Below are 21,151 nucleotides of genomic sequence, written 5' to 3'. Positions count from 1 at the left end.
GGATCAGTAGCAGAAAGACATTTCTATCAGAACACACTTACATGGTAGATCCTCTCCTCCTGACTGATCCACAGTATTTTAGAATGCTACAATTCATTTTACCAAAGACAAAGCCAATTCACCCCTGTTGTTTCTTTCAACAGGAGTATCTCAGGAATTTTTAACTAATGTCATATTCCACTGAAAGAAAATTAAATGCTATTCAACGGAACAAAAATAAAAGATGGGGAGCTGACATAAAACCACTGATGTAGACATTTACAGCAATCATAGGACCATTCAATAATTTTGATTTTCTATACAATGTTATTTCCTGCCCTGAAATTAAAGCTGGTCTTCAATGGAAAAGAACAGAATGCAGCCAGTATACTCAGCAAGCTGATGATGACAAGTAGGAAGTGTTGTTATTGCAGGAAGATGGGGGAAATCATGTGCAACAAAAGGGCAAGTAACCTTTTCATGCCTTTTTGGTTTGGTACACAGATTGCATCCTTTCCTCTGATTTTGGAGGATACAAACAAAGCTGTTCTGTCTTCAATCACTAGTATGCACACATCTCAATCTGCTACTTTTGTGACAGCTGTTATAGAAATTTAAATTTATAGAGATACACACCTTTCAAAATAAGATGTTGCACAATGCATTTACAATACTACAATCGCAGTCTCAGACTACAGCTTACAGATTCATTTACACATTCATTTTATAATAAGAAAACATCATTGAAAACAACAGTAGCTAGTGGTAGCAAGACATCTCTACTCCTGACTCTTAATGAAAGCAAATGAAGAGAAGCCTGGAAAAATGCAATACAGACAACAAACTTCTTGTTCACAAGCAGTAAGAGTTATGTTCACTCAGTGGGGTGTACCTAAGCCCTTGGCTGGCTGAGGACCTCCACATCACTGAATGAGACAAACAGATCTGATGTCCAGCAAGTTAGTTCACTTTGCCATTTCTTTCTTCAGCAATAGATTTGGGTGCTCACTCAATTGTGTGTGTTGCCATGAACAGAGCTGCTAAGCAAAATAGAAGAGCCAACTCCTGCTCTCCATTACTCAGACTGAATCCAAGAACCAACATAATGTTAAGCAGTAGTACTTTCCCCACTGCTCCCTTCATAAAATTAATTTTAGAGAAGTCATAATAATCACCTATCCTAATTGCTTCAAAAGCACAGTGATCACAGAGTTGTGTCTTCTCAGCTAAAATACAGTCAATTCTCCAATAGTGAGGAATAAAAGCCTTAATGCTGTGAAAGGTTTGCTCACTACAATGTCAATGCTACATAACAGCCATGTGCTACAAACTCTGTATCTCTAAGTACTTGGAAGAGTTGCATCATCTTCATCTCCTCCACTAAGACCCAAGGTCTCTAAATACTTAAGGAAGAAACAGGTATTTTTAATTTTTAATTAATAAACATGAACTAGAATTCCAGTGTTAAATTCTCACAGGGTAAAAAAACCCAAACAAACACAAAAGCACAAACAAAACCTTCCTTCACTCACACATGGCGTTCTATCATGTAGCTAGTGGTGTTCCCCAGGGGTCAGTACTGGGTACAGTCTTGTTTAACTTTTTCATGAATGACCTGGACGAAGGGACAGAGTGCACCCTCAACAAGTTTGCTGATGACACAAAACTGGGAGGAGTAGCTGATAGACCAGAAGGCTGTGCTGCCATTCAGCAAGACCTGGACAGGCTGGAGAGTGGGGCAGAGCGGAACATAATGAAGTTCAACAAATGCAAATGTAGGGCCCTGCACCTAGGGAGGAATAACCCCACGCACCGGTACAGGTTGGGGGTTGACTTGTTGGAAAGCAGCTCTGTGGAGAAGGACCCAAGAGTTCTAGTGGACAAGTTCACCATGAGCCAGCAGTGTGCCCTTGTGGCCAGGAAGGCCAATGGTATCCTGGGATGCATTAGGAAGAATGTGGCCAGCAGGTCAAGGGAGGTTATCCTCCCCCTCTACACTGCCCTAGTGAGGCCACACCTGGAGTACTGTGGCCAGTTCTGGGCTCCCCAGTTCAAGAAAGACCAGGAACTACTGGAGAGAGTCTGGTGGATGACTGCAAAAATGATTAGGGGACTGGAGCATCTCTCTTATGAGGAAAGGCTGAGGGAGCTGGGTCTGTTCGGCCTGAAGAAGAGAAGACTGAGGGATCTTATCAATGCTTACAAATACCTTAGGGGTGGGTGTCAAGAGGATGCAGCCAGACTCTTCTCAGTGGTGCCCAGCGACAGGACAAGGGGCAACAGGCACAAACTGAAACATGGGAAGTTCCATCTCAATATGAGGAAAAACTTTGAGGGTGACAGAGCACTGGAACAGGCTGCCCAGGAAGGTTGTGGAGTCTCCTCTGGAGATATTCGGAACCCGCCTGGACATCACCCTGTGCAACATGCTCTAGGTGAACCTGCTTTAGGTGACTCCAGAGGTCCCTTCCAACCGCAGCCATTCTGTGATTCTGTGATTTGAAAGCCTCAAATTCACCTCCTGCTGTCCCCAGACTGTGTTACCTGTCCCTCACATACAAAAGAGAAGTGTCAATAGGCAAATCACTCTAGGTTCAAGAGAGCTCTTTGTTAATCCTTCTACCATTTAAAACCCTAATAACACTTTCAAATTTCCTGCTATATAAAGATGCACCTTGTACTGAAGTAACGAGATTTGAATTTACAAGAATTTTACAGGTATTCAGGCAAAAATATTCCCCTGACATCTAACAGACAATATAATACAAATCAGAAATATGCCAACTCTGAATAAATTCTAGCTTAGTGAATTAAGTTCTAGTTTGAAGGAAAACAGGTAGCCTGAATGTAACAGCCAGTAAGTTAGATACTGATACTAGAAATTATTTTTGAAATTTAAAGTATTTAAGAGCTTTTTTTTTTTTTATGCAGCACTTCTCACCACCAAGGTCCATAAAAAAAACAAATCAGCAAAATTAAAACATTCAAAACCCAAACAAGAGCTAACCATATCCCATGATGAGGGAAAGCAGGTAAGTGCAAAGCAGTAACAAGTAATAGCGGATTCCTATTCCTGCGAGGACTTTCGTTATTCCAGAAGAGCTGGAATAAAGTCCCTTTGAAAGCTTTTGACAGCCATCAATGAATACATTTGATTCAAAAACATATGGGACATCAAAAGTTAGGAAGACAATTTATTACACATTATTTTCATGATATATGTTCATTCTTCTACATTTTAAGATGTACAACAAAAATAAAAAAAAAATTTCTTCCACTTTTATTCTACAATATGAAGTTTAGAACTTGCGATTGCTTTCCATATAATGGAAAACTAGGTAAATTCTCAGTCTTTTGGTGAAACACGCCTGTCTTGACAGAAGATGCACTGATTTGTTGCTTGAGATGCATTAGGAAGCACTTCATTGCTACTTATTTGGTAAAATAAAGAGTTAAATTCTCTTTCTTTTAGGGACATTGTTTATCTTCAATCACATGCTTTCAAAAATATCTACTATTGCTCCGCTGTAGCCTGATCCTTGGCAGTTAGAACCAGCTCTGTAAGGGCTGAAAAGCTTTTTATGGTGCTTGTTTCCAGTCCCATCTTTCGTATCTAAAAAGACACAGAAGAAACATTAATTTTCTTTAAAACATCAAAAGCTCATTAATTATTCTACTTAAAATGTTTAGCGAAGCATACGTTTTGTCCTCCATCAACATGTGGCAAAAAAACACAACTCCATATACTGCACGTTATAAAAAAAAATTTGTATCCAACTTTGCTCAGTTAAGTCTTTCCCATTAATATAGTGTCTTGCAGGAAAATATTTAACCATCTTCCAGGCAACTTGTAACTAAGGCCAGTTGGAAGTTTTCCACTGAAACTGTCAGAAAGAGAAACTTGGCTGTAAGTTTGTTTTTAATGCATTGATTTCAACTGAAATTTTTTCAAACCCCAAATGAGGTTTCTGAGCAAAAAGATAAACATGAATACATCCAAGAACAGCCAACAGCATGATGATGAAAGCATTTCAATAGGCTGCAAGAGCCTATGGTTCCAGCCTCGAACTTCCTGGGGGGTGAAAACAACTCTACAAATAGAGAGGTTGCTACGAGTCATTTCTTACAATTTGAAAAATACAGCCATAAGAAAACTACCAGTGCACTGAAAAAGAAAAATCTGGATCTAAATAAAACCACAATGAAATGATTCTGAAAAGGTGTTTGCTGCTGGAACTCTTTGTAATGTTCACATATACCAAAACAGCTGCTAAATGATTATGAATAATCTATCCCAGTTCAGCTTAAATTCACATTGCAGTGATGTTAGTGCACATAACAGGAATAAAAGAACAAAAGCCCAACCCCAGCCAAAAACTGCCACATAATAGTTCTTGTTAGTAAGATTTCCATACTTTCACCCAAATCTTCTTCCTCTGTGGTAAGTCTCAGATACGAGAAAATCATCTGCTCACACAGAAGCAGACCTTATCTACCTGTTCTAATGCATCAACAGCATCTGCTCATAAACAAGACTGATGACAACTGCTTGGCAACTAACGATACGGACTTGCACTTGGAAGTTTGTTTATTTCTACGTATAATTTTCAGAAATAAATGAGTACAAACCAGTATGCTTATACAATTTGATGTAGCTACAGCACACATATCCTGGAATATTTTCTTATTTTATTTGTTTTGTTATTTATGGTTTCATATTTGGCACTGAAAGGAACTTACAGCTATGCAGCACAACAAATAAGTCTAACATCTTCAAAGCTCTTGAGAATAGACCCTTGACTATGGAGTAAGACAAGGCTGGAAATATCCAGAGAGAAGGCAAACAAAAGCAGGGCCATAAAGATATTTCCATCAGAGCTAAGGAAGATCCCTGCCCTCTGATCTGTCCACACAGTGTTTCTTCTTTGTGCTTCTAAGCACTAAACAGTACTCGAATTTTGAACAGTAAGAAATACAAGCTTTGCATTTGTATAAGAAAGGACAGGAAGGCATGCATTGCTCAAGTGATATCCACAATCACCAAGGTCTCAAGTCACCTCCATTACACAATGTGAAAAAACAAAGCAAAAACCCCCCAAATCAAAACCAGACAGACAAAGCCTTCAAGACCAATAAACGAAGTCAAGCTTCCCTCTCCTCCTCTATGTCACTCCCTTCCAAAACCAGCAATAATAGTAAACAAACTTGTTTCTCATAACTTACTTGTTCTCCAAAATACTCAACGTCTAGGGCCAGCTGCAGTCGGATTTTGTTATCATCACTCATGCCCCCATTTGTACCAACGGGATTTGAAGTTACAGTTCTTCTGGCTTGCTTCAGCCTTTTTAGGCTCTCTTCCATTTTCTTAACAGAACTTAGCACATCAGATACAGTTTCATAATACCTAAATTAAGGAAGATTAATAAGAAAGAAAAAATTTACACTTTTACAGAAAAGCCTGCTTCATACATACCAGTACATCACTGGCTCTGAGAGCAATGTACTCTCTGAGCAATGCTGGGAGGAATGGTTTTCCTTGCGAGGAAGTTACTTATGTTTCCATCATTATCAATTAATCAGTCTTTCCATTATTAGTTCTAGAGGTCAATCTGAAGAACGCTATTTGGTGTTGAAGCCGCCTTCTCATCACAACATTTCTGACCTGTTCAAGATGTTTGAACTCAACAGAATCCAAGGAATGCAATTGCTCAATTTCAAACGGTCTGAATCAGCCTCTATTTACAACCAATAGAGCGTTAAGTAAAATTCCTTTTACAAAGAGGACAAGAATAACAGCCTGACAGACCAAAAAATACATAGTTTTATACAAGTTTTAGAAGTGTACATGCATTTGACAGCATGCAAGTGCACACCAGTCAGAAATGCCTATTTCTAAAATGAAGAAACTGATCTAAACAGGACTCTCAGGAAGTTGGCAGGAGAAGTCAGAAGAACACTAATGCCAAGATAGAAATGGCACAGATGGAATAAAATCCCACATACTGGGATCTACATTAAAGAAAGCACAGAATCAAACAAGGTAAACAAATCAACAAAATTTCAAAAAGCCTTATGGACTGAAAACCCATGCCTAAATGGGAAGGGCATAATATCATATAAATTAACTAACAGATGCCCAGGACAGCGAGTTGTTAAGAATAGCTAAGAGGAGAAAATAGAGCAATGAGAGGAAATGAGAGGATCCATAAGAGAAGTGACCAGACTGAGCCATGTTCTATAATTTGCTAAAATCTGTAACTTTCAAATAGTCTCTCTATGACAGTGATCAAACTATTACTGTAAGAACTAAGAAAGCTGAAAGAATCTTCCTGATGCTTAAACAGGGAGGCAACAGAAAGCAGGCAAGATTTTTAAGCGATAATTAGACAGGATTGGCTAAAGAAAAAGTGCTTGCCAGTGCCACGGAAACTGTTTCAAGATACCATTCTACAAAAAGTATACCAACAATAGTCAACCATGCTCTCTTTTCATATCTTAGCATTTCCCACTCCCACTCACTTGTGAAGACTTCCTACTTCTGCTGTACTTAGAAGTTCATCTGACATTAAGCAAGTTTAGTCCTCAGTGATTTTTAACCAGAGTTTATGCTCTTTTCTGTTTTTCTTATTTGGATGCAAGCAGATATTGTCACAGCAGGAAATTAAATTAATTACTTGCCTCTGCATTCTCAGTGACGAAACTATAAGATTACTCCATTTAAGAAATTCAGTTTCTTTGTCTCTTGTTCAGTGAGGACAAGACATTTTAAAACAAACTGATAAAAATAGTAACAACAAATCATGAAAACACAATTCAAAGAAAGATCTAAAGAATTAACAAACGAACCTGCCAAACTTACCCGTGTTTAACCACTACCACTGCGTTTAACCTAGCACTTAAGTCAGTTTTGTTAACGCTGACACGGAAAGGGAGAAACTGCTTTTTTTGGGGAAAAAAAGCTCTCAATGGATCCAAGGAACTACAGAACAGCTACTTACTCTGGTGTCACCAGATTTACTGAAGCTTTAAAAGCAAGGCTTAGTAGACACAGAGAGGTAGACAGACAAGAATTCACTCTAAGATAATTTTAGCTCTACAAGCATGCGACTTGACATTCCAGAAATCTTTGGAGTCCTTCAGCAATGTTACTTAAACATAACTGCTATGGGTTAAGAGTGAGCTGCTTTTTACGGACTAAGAACTGGCTAAAAGAAGAGACACCAAGCTTGAATAAGCAGTTTTTGTGCAAAATGGAAGTGAACAGTGGAATCCAGACCAATCTATGCTTAGCCCTGTCCAAAATACTGGAGAATAATTTTAAGGACAGTTAGTGAATATTTGAGTGTCAAAACTGTCTTATAATTTTAAGTTTATTCTGAATAAACAAAAAAGTGACTGCAGAGTGCTGCAGATGCATTGGGCATTAATAAGTACCTGAGAGGCGCTAGAAGTGGAGCAGCAGGAAAGGATAAGGAGGCGAAGGGCAGGAAAGAACTCGTGTTCTGACTACAATTTAAAGCCTCATTATGTGGCTAGTTCTCAGAAAACATGAATCCAATGCTCAGCAGCAGTCAGACAAGACAATATGCTAAGAATTATTAGGAAAACCACATAAGGACAGATAGAAATCACCAGCATCACCTTTGAACCTGTATAGACTCTTCTGATCATACCACCTATGACCAGAAAGGACAAAGCAAAACAGCAAAGAACAGCTATGAAGATGGGAAGAGGAAAAATCAAAATAGGCTAAGGGGACTCTTTAGTCTGAAGCAAGATTACAGAGATATATAAAATTACAACTGACAAGGAATAAATTGTCCATAATCCAAGAAGTATCCAGTGAAATTATCTGGTAGAACTTCCAAACAAAAGGAAGTATTGCTTTCTCACATTGCACAGTTTGACTGGTTGATCTCACAGAACGCAACATCCCACACTAGGATGAATTTACTAGACAGTAGTAGCTAGACAGACAGACAGACACAAAATACATTAAGGAACTTAATGCAGATGGATATTCATGCTCAAGGAGTCCTCAAGATGCTAACTAGGAAACAGAAGATCTACTAAAGAAAGTATTGCTTTATGTCTGCCTCATTAAACTGTGAACAGTTAGCTCTTCAAAGGCTAAAAAAAAGTGTTTTTATTTTTAACCCACTGAACAGTTGGATAATCATTACACACATTAAAAAAAAATCAAAGGAAAACAGAACTCAAGTTTCTTGAAAATTCAACCATTGTTCACTAAAAATAACACATTACGGTTTTATGTCATTTCTGAGACAAAATGCAAGTTTTTAGTTCACTGCTGCATTACTAGAGCTAAACAATTTTTCAAATGCCCCATCCACAATGCCATGAGCAGAAGTCAGGTCTCTGGATTCCCTGCCCTGCTTTTCATCTGCTGAATACAAAACAGCAGAGCAAATCTGAAGAAATATACCCTGTCAGAAGAGGGGTATATTCTTGTTTTCTTTACAATTGTGTTAATTCATAGTGTTTTGGTGTTTTCCTGTGCCCATTCAATGGACACTGTAATTTTTAATTAATGCAAAGAATGGTCTGTATGGTTCTCTTACTTCTGTGTGCTTTCAGAGAGGGCACCTTCCAACCATTGGTGAATCATGGGCTGCTTCAATATATCTTTGTATTCATTCTGCAGTCGGTAGAAGGGCTTAAGAGCACTGTCAACATAAGGTGAAGCTTTAGTTGGCACCTCCTGGTAGATGACAGAGAAACAAGGTGGGAAAAAGAAGCAGCAGTTTACTTACTGAAAGCATCAACACCGAATTATAGCACATATATAAAATGCTAAGCCTGTACCTAAGCACACAGATACATACTCCATTCATGACATACCAATGAAGAGGTCATCATACATAGGAAAGACATCATCACAAAATCATTCAGTAGTGTTATACAATGTGATATAATATAGAACAAGGTTCAAAATGACCGAAGTTTTTTGAGAGATGCCACTCTTATTATCAGGGCACGATCCTGAATGCACTTTCTGCTCACGATGATTTCGGGAGAAAGCTGAGCAGACTCAGTGTCCGCAACAGCCTATTATATCTTTGCTAAAATACCTACTATTTCGTACTATACTTCACTAAACTGAAGACATTGTTCCTTCTGTTCTTACACCATCCTGCTCCCTCAGTACATTTTCCAGAAGAATGCTTTTGGGATAACTAATATCCCCTCACTATCTTATTCTCAGCTAGTTTTGGTTGCAGAATGCTTCATCTCTCCAGGGATGATCCACACATAGCTTGGGTGAACCTCATGCATTGCAAAGCAACAGAACATATCCAGGGTACACAAAATCCCTGACACCTGAAATACCTCATTAACCTCTTAAGAGTTCCAAATCTTAGAACTTGGCCAAGCAGAAGTCTTTGCACAGCCGATTCCTGCAAAGACTATCCTCATGCCAAATTCTGAATTCTGCTGAAAAATCAAAGTATTAGAACATAGTAAAAATAAAGCTGCCAGAACTTAACACAACTGTAATAATGTACCTTCTCTACCCGAGTCATCTCGCTCCTCTTTATCAGTTCAGGCTTCGCACCACATAAAGCCAGTTAGACTGATGGCCAAGAGAGCAATGCAGTCACACTCATGGAGTACAGAGCTCAAGCTAGCAACCAGACTGAACTGCAGGCAGATATGTCCTACATCTTTGTTTTGGCACAGTTAGCCCACCATCTGCTTACACATCCCATGGACAACTGAGAGATGATGGCAGTCTACTAAATCATTACGCAGAGTTTGCTCTCAGACAACTGAGCTAAGCAGTGTAGGGTGGTTGGGTTTTTCACCATCCTTGGGATTTATATACTTTGTTCTACTCTTTCCTTAAGTAAAAATATTCTGTGTTAAAGACATAATCTAGTCACTACATAAATTCATCTATTAGCCTTGAGGTTGTTTCTTCTTTTTAAATAGAATTTCTGATTAACTATCTCCTTAAAACTAAGATAGTGAGAAACCCTAATAATAAACTGAAGTAATAAACTACTCCTTTAGGAACAATTTATCTTCCAGCTTACCCTAAATGTCTACCACCCAAAGAAAATTTAATATCCTTGAAAGAAGTAGACTTAATAGCTCCAAATTTTTTCATTTAGCCATTGAAAAAGTACAGCACTGCTGATGGCAGTGCGGTTTCTTCATGATAGCCATGAAAGCGTGTTTGATTTTGGCGAGCCAAGACAACGCTCTCGCCGCTGCCAACCAAAACCACCCCACAACCAATGGGCCTTGCCCATTTCAGCCTGCCTTCTGTGTTCCAGTTAGGCGAGGAGCCTGTGGTCCCTGCTACTCAAAATTTTTTCTATTGCTTGAGTGATACTAAGCTAAGTACCAACACAACTGTGCAAGTCACAGTAGTAAAACAAGCCAAGATCAATCATTTTCGGTATCGTATTTCATCATTACTTTTTACTAGTCTCTTGACAAATTACTCTTTTTAGCCATTCTCATCTTGTTCCTTCTGTGCAAGATACTTTAATCAAATCCAAGCAGCTAGCTCACTGAGAGGAAGTTTCTTGACACAGCAGGCAGAAGCATCATCCCCCCAAAAGAAGTCTGCCACTCAGCAGCACTGCACCTTATGGTATCAACTCTTGGCTTCGTGGTTGGTGCTATCGTGAGGGTTTTGGCTTTTATGACAATGGGACACTCTTTGACAATTATAACCTGATAGGGAGGGATGGGATCCACCTGTCTAAAAGAGGCAAGGGAATCTTTGGCAGCAGGCTGGCCAAGTTGGTGAGGCGGGCTTTAAACTGAAGGACTTAGGGGGAGGGGTCCAGAGCAGTAATGCTCATGCCATTGCCTCTATTGGGGGAATAAGCCAGGCCAATCAGAGCAGAGAGAAAAGTTCCTTAGCTGCCTCCGAAGACAGGAACAAGAAGGCCAACTGCCTCAAGGGTATGTATATATATCACGGATCCTCTTGCACCTCTCCTGAGAAACCTGCATGCTTGGCTACCTCTCTGAAATGCTTGTACACCAATGCATGCAGCATGGGGAATAAACAGGAAGAACTGGAGATCTATGTGAGGTTGCAGGGCCATGATCTCATTGCAATTACAGAGACATGGTGGAATAGCTCTCATGACTGGAATGCTGTCATGGATGGCTACGTACTTTTTAGGAAGGACAGGCCAGCAAGGTGAGGAGGTGGAGTTGCCCTTTATGTGAGAGAGCAACTGGAATGTATCAAGCTGAGCCTAGGGAAGGATGAAGAACGAGTAGAGAGCCTATGGGTAAGAATGAAGGGGCAAGCTAAGATGGGTGACACTGTTGTGGGGGTTTACTACAGGCCACCTGATCAGGAAGAGGAAGTACATGAGGCCTTCTACAGACAGCTGGAAGTAGCCTCGTGATCACAGGCCCTAGTTCTCATGGGGGACTTCAATCACCCCAATATCTGCTGGAAAGACAACATAGCTAGGCACCCACAGTCCAGGAGGTTCCTACAGAGCGTTGACGATAACTTTTTGACACAGGTGGTGGAGGAGCAAACGTGGAGAGGTGCGCCGCTAGACCTTGTGTTAACAAATACGAAGGCCTGGTTGGAGATGTGAAAGTTGGGGGTAGCCTGGGTTGTAGTGACCACGAGATGGTGGAGTTCAGGATTCTGCGTGGAGGAAGCAGGGCAATAAGTAGGACCACAACCCTGGACTTCAGGAGAGCTGACTTTGGCCTCTTCAAGGACCTCCTTGGGGGTATTCCATGGGTTAGGGCTCTAGAGGGCAGGGGGGTCCATGAGAGCTGGTCAATATTCAAACATTTCTTCCTCCAAGCTCAAAATCGGTGCATCCCTATGAGTAAGAAATCAAGCAAAGGGGGCAGGAGACCTGCATGGACGAGCAAACAGCTTCTAACAAAACTGAAATGGAAGAAGGAAGTCTACGGTATGTGGAAAAAGGGACAGGCTACTTGGGAGGAATACAGGAAGGTTGTCAAGAGTATGCAGGGAGGCGACAAGGAAGGCCAAGGCCCGCTTGGAATTAAATCTGGCAAGGGACATCAAAGACAACAAGAAGGGCTTCTTCAAGTACATCAGCAGCAAAAGGAAGACTAGGGAAAACATGGGCCCGCTGCTGAATGAGGAGGGTGCCCTGGTGACGGAGGATGCAGAGAAGGCGGAGTTACTGAATGCCTTCTTTGCCACAGTCTTTACTTCTAAGGCCAGCCCTCAAGAATCCCACACCCTGGAGGTACAAGAGAGAGTCTGGAGAAAGGAAGACTTTCCCTTGGTTGACAAGGATCAAGTTAGAGATCATTTAGACAAACTGGACACCCAGAAATCTATGAGCCCCAACGGGATGCACCCACGAGTGTTGAGGGAACTGGCAGATGTTATTGCCCAGCCACTCTCTATCATCTTTGAAAGGTCATGGAGAACAGGAGAGGTTCCTGAGGACTGGAGGAAGGCCAATGTCACTCCAGTCTTTAAAAATGGTAAGAAGGAGGACACAGGCAACTACAAACTGGTCAGCCTCACCTCCATCCCTGGAAAGGTGATGGAGCAGCTCATTCTGGATGCCATCTCTAAGCATGTGGAGAAGGTCATCAGAAGTAGTCAACATGGATTCACCAAGGGGAAATCACGCTTCACCAATCCGATAGCCTTCTATGACGACATGACTGGCTGAGTAGATGAGGGGAGAGCGGTGGGTGTTATCTACCTTGACTTCAGCAAGGCTTTTGACACTGTCTCCCATAACATCCTCATAGGAAAGCTCAAGAAGTGTAGCTTAGAAGAGTGCACAGTGAGGTGGATCGAGAACTGACTGAACGACAGAGCCCAGAGGGTTGTGATCAGCGGTGCTCAGTCTAGTTGGAGGCCTGTGGCTAGTGGTGTTCCCCAGGGGTCAGTACTGGGACCGGTCCTGTTCAACTTATTCATCAATGACCTGGATGAAGGAACAGAGTGTACACTCACCAAATTTGCTGATGACACAAAACTGGGAGGGGTGGCCAATACACCAGAAGGCTGTGCTGCCATTCAGCGAGACATGGACAGGCTGGAGAGCTGGGCGGAGAGGAACCTCATGAAGTTCAACAAAGGCAAGTGTAGAGTCCTGCATCTAGGGAGGAATAACCCCATGCACCGGTACAGGTTGGGGGCTGATCTACTGGAGAGCAGCTCTGCAGAGAAGGACCTGGGTGTTCTGGTGGACAAGTTCACCACGAGCCAGCAGTGTGCCCTTGTGGCCAGGAAGGCCAATGGTATCCTGGGATGCATTAGGAAGAGTGTGGCCAACAGGTCAAGAGAGGTTATCCTGCCCCTCTACACGGCCCTGGTGAGGCCACATCTGGAGTACTGTGTCCAGTTCTGGGCCCCCCAGTTCAAGAAAGACAAGGAATTACTGGAGAGAGTCCAGCGAAGGGCTACAAAGATGATCAGAGGACTGGAGCATCTCTCTTATGAGGAGAGGCTGAGAGAGCTGGGTCTGTTCAGCTTGGAGAAGAGAAGACTGAGAGGGGATCTTATCAACACTTACAAATACCTTAGGGGTGGGTGTCAAGAGGAGAGGACCAGACTCTTCTCAGTGGTGCCCAGTGACAGGACAAGGGGCAATGGGCACAAGCTGAAACATGGGAAGTTCCATCTGAATATGAGGAAAAACTTCCTTACTTTGAGGGTGACAGAGCACTGGAACAGGCTGCCCAGGGGGGTTGTGGAGTCTCCTTCTCTGGAGATACTCAAAACCTGCCTGGATGTGAACATGCTCTACGTGAACCTGCTTTGGCAGGGGGTTGGACTAGATGATTTCCAGAGGTCACTTCCAACCCTTAACCATTCTGTGATTCTGTATATACTATGACATGAGGGAAACACATTTATTCTCATTAACCCTTCTTCTTTTGCACATCATTAGTCCTACTCCTTGCCCTTCCTTCTATTTCGGGCCTATGACCTCATCATTGTTAACCTACCTAAAATTTTGAAAATACAATTTTTTTTCCTTTTCAATGAGGTAAACAGTAAATCACTAAGTTATCTCAAGGTATTTAATAGGGCTCTTGACTGTCGAGCAGACACGGCCAGGCTTGAAAAACTCATAAATGTACTGCCTAGTTAACACTCTTAGCATAGGCCTTTCTGAGATTTCTTTTTTCATCTGCAACCAGCACTGACCTTATTGGTTCTCCTATATAATCTTGGAACTTCCAGTGCACTCTTCAGGTAAGCGAAGGAGGACTCACTGAGATCCTGGATAATCCTGTTATTCAAGGTAGGCACACAGGCTGATAAGGAAGTCTTTGAGTCTTCCAAGGCTCCTATTGAAGTAAAAATGCTAAAGTTTAAACTGAGTTACCCTGCCCAATCACGACATAAATTATGCGAATGCCCCCATCATCCCAATCTCATTCACTATCCTAGATGGCTGCTGGTGTCAAATACAGGATGCTTACTAAATAAATACACACCAGCCTTTTAGAAAACATCTCCAGTAACATCAGCTGTTCCTCAGACAGAAAAACAGATGGAGGGAAGGAAACAAAAAAGGGGTAAATTAACATTCTGCAGGTTCACAGTTTTTTCAGTATTACCAATGTAGCAAGGGGCTTGAATTAAAAGGCTCTGACCTACCAAGGAAACTGTGGTTGTGAAATTCTTTCTCACAGTACCTAAATTCCCTGTGGAGTGACCGGAACATGCTGAACTCAAAGTTGTGATTGACAACAGACCATCTACAAGCTTCTACCTCTTTTACGGACTTGTACATCCACCAATAATTCTGATTTAGAGATTTAAGTAGAATTCACAGCGCAGAACTTCTGGCTATACTTGAACACAGGGACTAGTTCACTCATCCAGCTACTACATGCCTGGCTTTAATTACTAAACTAAATTGGACTCTATGTTTCACATGAAGAATGATCAGATTAAAAAAAAAAAAAAAGGAAAAAAGAGGCTAAAATACTTAATTGCTTCTGTCCTCTGAAGTTAAGGTATTTAACTATGAAACTTTGATAACTTTCCTCCTTATATGATTCATCAGGCCAGAGAGAGAATCCTAATTACTGGACAATGACAAATTACTTCCAAAAAAAAAAAACCAAAACAAAAAACCCAACCCCCAAAAAACCCAAAGCACTTCAGACTCACTCAATTTTAATCAAATGTTTTCCAGATAGTTTCTAGTTAACAATTTAAACCTAAACCAGCTTCATTAAGTAATAAAAACATTAGTATTTTCAAATTTTTCATTGTAAATAATGAAACTGTGTGTAAAAGCTGATTTTGTGTGGTTGGCAGAGAGGATTTGGGAGACAGGGGAAAGGGACTGAATTCAGCCTCTCAGCTTTACCTGCTATACAAGATACATTCTTGAAGCCAATCATTTCAAGTTTTGGTTTAATCATTTCTAAGATGTCAGGAATCTGAACAAAAAAAACCCAAAAGAGATACAATCATGTTATAAACATATTTTAATTACTTTTCCTACATTCCGTAAGTTTCCAGGGCATCAAAAGACACCTTCAATCATTCATATTTTTTTACTGCATTTATGGGAAACCAGTACTAGAAAAATACAATATTCACAGGAATTAAGGCCTATGCACTAAATCACCTACCTTACTATTGTCATCAGAAGAAATAATTTAGAATTAAAATATTATCAACTCAGATGCAACTTACAACTTCACAAATTACAGAAATTCCAGTCTTATTGACCAAAAATACTCAGAAGTCACCCCACTGAAAGAAAATCAATACCATACATCTCTTTTCAAGATTCTGTATCATTAGTAAAGTATAATCATGATGATAAAAACTTTTTTCAACCTCAGACTAAAACCAGTAAACATTTAAAAGAGAACACAATATTAAAGCTGAATACTGAATCACACTCCAAGCTGCAACAGAGATTTTACTAGCAAAGGTAAGACTCTGGGACAGTGACGCCTGGCACCAAAAATGAGCAGATACATATTATTTTAGGGGTTAAGTCCAGCAGCTACTGATAAAAAGAGTTTAAATACCTGCAGTGGTTTCTCTGTAATCTCCCATTCCAAATAAGCATAGAGTAGACCATGTATTTCAGGTGATATTTTCTATATCAGACTACTCCAGTTTTAGCATTTAAGATTAAAAAAAAAAGCTTTGTGGTACATTATTTTAAACAATTTATTGTCCTTAATAAGATGCAAACAATACTGGCACATAGATTAAGGAAGACTCTTTTGTAAGTAAAGTCACAAGCACAAACCTGATCCTGGAGTTTGTCCAGATCTGCAGCAACATATACCAACTGCGTACTAGATATAGAAGGCAATGGCTGACTTTCTGGAGAAGACCCGTTTCCTTGGTCCTCACCAGGGTTGAAGCTTACAGAAGATTCCTTTCTACCAACTGGCACAGACTTTTTGCTTTCCTTCATAGTCTCACTGGAAATGGGCCTTACAGAAACCTGAAACATCAAATGGAGATGTGAACCCTAGCAATAGTGAAGGCAGTTAAGTTGGACAACCAGAAACAGTATATAAAGGATTTGTAAGTTTTCAGCATTGAAATGCCGCACTTACAAGGGATATTGGCATTCCTAAATTATGCTAAAAAAAGATATTTTTAAAACAGTTTTTGGTGCACTAAGGAGTTAGATGATTTGGAGCAAATTTGTCCCTATAGTAGAAGGCAGTCCAGTCTACAGCAATTTTCACCTGTGCAGTGTTCAAATGAACTACTGCACTGGAGGAATGTGCAAGACCAAAACTTTGATCATTATTTGCTTTGCCGAAACAGTTTGTTTTCATATGCTGGAATACAAAAATCAAACACTCACTGCTGTCAAACAACCCCCTTCTCCCACCTCCTCAAGCCCTCTGCTGTCAGGTATGTGCTTCACTCGATGACTCTTGTTTTAACTCTGGTACTTATCAGTACTTCTCATGAGCCAATTTAGGTGAAAGAACTGAGTCATTCAGTCTTAAGAGAAGGATAAAGGGAGATCTTACTGCTGATTTCAACTACCTAAGGGGCACATATAGAGAAGATGGAATCAGACTTTTCCTTGAGGTACAGTGACAGAGTATGAAGCAATGTACGTGGACTGTAGCAAGGGAAATTCTCATCAAATATTAGGAAACAGTGGTCAGTCATTGGACCAGGGTTCCCAGCGAGGTGTGAAATCACCATCTTTGGATATACTCAAAATTCAACTTGAAAAGGCTCTGCATAACCTTATCTAAGCTGGCCCTGCTTTGAGCAGGAATTTGGACCAGATGACCTCCAGAAGTCCCTTTAAATCCCAATTAATCTATCATGCTGTCTTTCTATGACACAAGAAACACGGGGAAACTTGTATGGCTGGGAGCAGGGAGTGGAAGAGCAAAGCACAACCTCTCCTGCTCAGAAGCAGGGAATCATTGATGTTGAGTCAGTTGCCCATGAACCTTCCAGTTTTACACTGTCAACACTGAGCAACTGATCTGGATTAACTCACCCCTGCTTTTGTTCTGGTTTTTTTTTTTTTGGTTTTTTTTTGTGTGTTTTTTTGTTTTTGTGTTTTTGGGTTTTTTTTGCAGTGTTAGCTTTCACCTGGCGCAGTTTCACAACCTCTTTCACTGTATCAAGGAGTAAACACTTACACAAATAGAACAAAACCAAAAGATTGTGGCTACTTCTTTTGGTGGCAGAGGCAGCCTGAAGCATTCATGGAAGTACAGCCTTGGCAGCCATCAGACAGTAATACCACAGCAGCACTGATATTTGTGGTTAACAACATATTTTGCAGTGATACTTTTTATAAAACAAACTCATGAACCGGTTGAAAGTGTTCTTGTTAAAGAATATTAAGTTCAGAAAAAAGGTGCTTAAAGAGGTCACATACTTTGTTTCATAAGGTCTCTCATTGATGTACATACCCAATGACCAAAACCATAAGCATGCTGTTCTCTTACCTCACCAATGAACACAGAGTAGCGTGCCAAAATTTGCAGACTAAGTTTCCACAGACGGTGTGCTAATAATGGTAAAAACATTTGATCTGACCAGCACTTCAGAAGACTCATCCAGACCATGTGAGTGGCCAAAAGACAGTACGAGCTGCCAGCTAGAAACAATCAGACAACAAAGGTCAAGTTCCTAAGCACATTTTTAAAAGATGTAACATCAGTGCAATTGCATTACCTGAGATTTTAAAGTAAAAAAAAAAAAAGTCTTCCAAAGAGACACAATCACAAAGATAGCAGAGGATTTATTAAGCATTGTCTGAAACAAACTCTTAAAATATTAGCTCCTTATTGCTTTAGATTTCAAATTCCACTAAGTCTTGCTACAGCTGTGCAGGCAAAAGCAATAAATGAGAATTTGCCTGCAATAAAGGCAGGAACAGCTTGGCCAAATAATCCACTTTAGGAGATAACATTTCCAGGATAATTTTTGGCTGTCTTATGAAGAAGTTATATTAGACATGCTTGCCAGCCATTACAGTAATACTCTCTTAGCACTAAACTACTGCTCCTGTCACAGTTATATCTGAGGTATCAGCTAGAAATATTTATTTAAAACACAGTAGGGATATCTGTATTTAAACCAAATACTTTAAAAGCAGTTCATGCTCTAATATTTTACAGCATACAATTTGAGAGCTAAGGAATGTGTCTGCAAGTTCCAGGCAAACACCTTGAAGTGGTAGGATTTACGCATTTTGTTTCCATTAGGATTTTTTTCTCCTTGCTCTCTTCAGAGAGCATGTGTGTATATACATACATGCACACACAGACACACATATTTATGCTGCTCTTAGCTGCCTTCTTCATAAGTATTTACGCTGTTAACTGAAGTAAGTTTTTCTGATTACAATATACTTCTCATGAATATACCAGGTTTTTCTTTCCACGCTAATCCTTCCTGTGCATACCTCCTCATCTGCTCATAAATCAATGTATGTTTTTGGAGCAGACACCAACACTATAAACCATAGCAAGCCTCAATGCTGCCAACAGATAGCCATTTTTGCCTTTACATAGCCCTACAACAATGAAGAAAAATATGCCCCAATAACACAGCGTAGCCTTTTGGTTATCACTTAGAGGATAACAAATGCCAGTTTAGTTCCTTCTTGCACTGAGGGGATATGTCAATGGCTGCTGCCAAAAGGGGTGTTTTTAGTAAGTGAAGTGATCACTGAACAGTACTCTCATATTGCCTTCTCTATAAAAAGGTATTCTACTGTTTAATCAGTCCATCAGAAAACAGAAAGCTCATGTGAACGGGCAGGATGCATGTTACTAAATACTCAGTAGACAGACAGTAACCACTACTACTTATACCACCAATTTCTTCACAATAGAGAAATTAGTTTTTGCAATACAAGTTTACCTGGTGCTTCCTCTAGTGTATCTGAAAGTGCTTCTTCTAAGGCCCCTGCTATTTCTCTGAACCTGAGAGACAGAAAAAGTTTTGAATATTACAATTCAACAATTGCTTAAATTGATGCCTAAACACTTTTTCAATGTTTACTTCAGTATTATTTCAACGTGCTATCAATGCACATACACAGATTTTAAAGGTGGGGTTATTTTTGCCCAACATAAATTGGTATATAAACCAGACCAACATTCAAACACTTGAAAGAGAACTTCTGACATTTTGCAGGCAGATACAAAGCTTATACTTTGTGAAACTCTTGAAGTCATGTAATTTCCTATTTCATGGTTGCAAACATTATAAAAATGATAGCTCACAGAGTGTCAACTCCTCAGCTCTCTCAAGGAGTGAAGTCTTTTGTTTTGTTACTGTTTTTAAACTAAAAGTGAACACATTGTCTCATACTTGCTTTAGCTGACCTTCAGATATGTCAAGTGACACTGGAGGCTTCAGCTTTCTACATGTTTGTTAATGAACAGTGGCATAAAGTTCTGCAAACAATTCTGTACCTGATAAAAATCAATAGTTCCTCAGAGAGTGCCTTGACCCTCTTTTTAAAAAATTCACCCTTCAAAAAAGTAAAAAAAAAAAAATCCCCCTCCTCCCCCTCCACCCCCCACGAGTTTTTAGGTATAACAGCAAAGTTAATATTAAAGCCTCTGATACTTTTCCATATTTAAAGCATACTGGATAAACAACATAGCACTTCCCTCATCTAAAAACTATCAAGCAAGAACTGGAGAAAATTCTTCTTTAACCAGGTTTTCCTTCTAAATGCTGAAACAAAGCTATCATTTTAAGCTCCCCTATAGAAAGTTCTATTGTCATTCGTTTCCCCTTCCTTGCTTTTATGTGCATCATAGTAACTCTGTAAGCCTTTCTATCAAACTCACTAATTATGAATGTGTAGGGCTTCTCTTAAAGCTTCTTAACTGTCATTTCCAGATCAGAACAGGGGACCACCTAGGTTTTCTTGTTCAAACTCCTAATGGACTAGACGCATGTTTAGCAACTAAACGTATTTTAGAAGTATTTGTGACATGGTTTCAAACCCTTACTCCTGCCTATGCACCACTTCCAGCGACAGAGCAGTGTCTTTAAGTCTTATGGTGAAAAGGATTAGAGAATGGGATCAGATTTTTAACAATGACATGATTTTTGCTGAATATTTCTTACACAGGAAAAAAGTTGCCTCAGTGTGGGGTGCACTACAGTTCCAATAGCAAGGGAAAGAGTTATGGGGGCTGTTTGTGCCAGCACTGCTACAGAAGAAATGCCTGTACATCCATCCACTCCTCAAAGGATCGTTTGTAAAGGCTTTAGTGAGGGCTGATTGTTCTGGGCAATTTCTGTAATTGAAAAAACAAAAAACCCAGCAATCTTAACTATAAATATGCCATACTGTGAGATAATACTTCAATAAAAAACCTATACAACTCAAGGATATTAACATAAATAAAACCTTCCCAGAATGAATATGTTGCATTATTTTCACAGTTGTGCACTAAAGAATTCACGGGCACTTCCAAAAGTTATCAGATTATTCCAATATACAAGAATAATACGGTGAAAGATGAACCAGCTGCTGTTATCCAACCATTTATCGAAACAGTGCACTATTTAGACTTACAGTAATATTGGATTAAAGGAAAATTATTTTTTTAGAAGTTGTTTTAATCAGTCAGAGATCAAAACACCTAATGGGAAAGAACATTTTTGAACAGAAAGAATATGTTGAAGCTCCACTTCAATTTTAAGAGCAAGAGT

The 21,151-nt window shown here is 40.0% G+C and overlaps 1 protein-coding gene across 2 annotated transcripts in view; it reads right to left on the bottom strand.

Moving 5' to 3' along the window:
• Positions 1 to 3,194: 3,194 nt before the first annotated feature.
• COG2 (component of oligomeric golgi complex 2) overlaps positions 3,195 to 21,151 on the bottom strand; it is a 38,403-nt gene continuing 20,446 nt past the window's right edge. For both annotated transcript variants that reach the window (XM_068402246.1, XM_068402254.1), the window contains 8 exons: positions 19,337 to 19,398; positions 17,914 to 18,065; positions 16,224 to 16,424; positions 15,321 to 15,393; positions 14,144 to 14,286; positions 8,562 to 8,701; positions 5,203 to 5,383; positions 3,195 to 3,592 (listed from right to left, as the gene is read on the bottom strand). In XM_068402246.1, the coding sequence (XP_068258347.1) occupies positions 3,494 to 3,592; positions 5,203 to 5,383; positions 8,562 to 8,701; positions 14,144 to 14,286; positions 15,321 to 15,393; positions 16,224 to 16,424; positions 17,914 to 18,065; positions 19,337 to 19,398 (1,051 nt within the window). In that variant the 3' untranslated portion in view covers positions 3,195 to 3,493. The remainder of the gene's footprint in view (positions 3,593 to 5,202; positions 5,384 to 8,561; positions 8,702 to 14,143; positions 14,287 to 15,320; positions 15,394 to 16,223; positions 16,425 to 17,913; positions 18,066 to 19,336; positions 19,399 to 21,151) is intronic.

The sequence above is a fragment of the Nyctibius grandis genome, chromosome 1, assembly GCF_013368605.1.
Source record: "Nyctibius grandis isolate bNycGra1 chromosome 1, bNycGra1.pri, whole genome shotgun sequence".
Lineage (NCBI taxonomy): Eukaryota > Metazoa > Chordata > Aves > Nyctibiiformes > Nyctibiidae > Nyctibius > Nyctibius grandis.
This window is presented reverse-complemented; position numbering and strand designations above follow the sequence as displayed.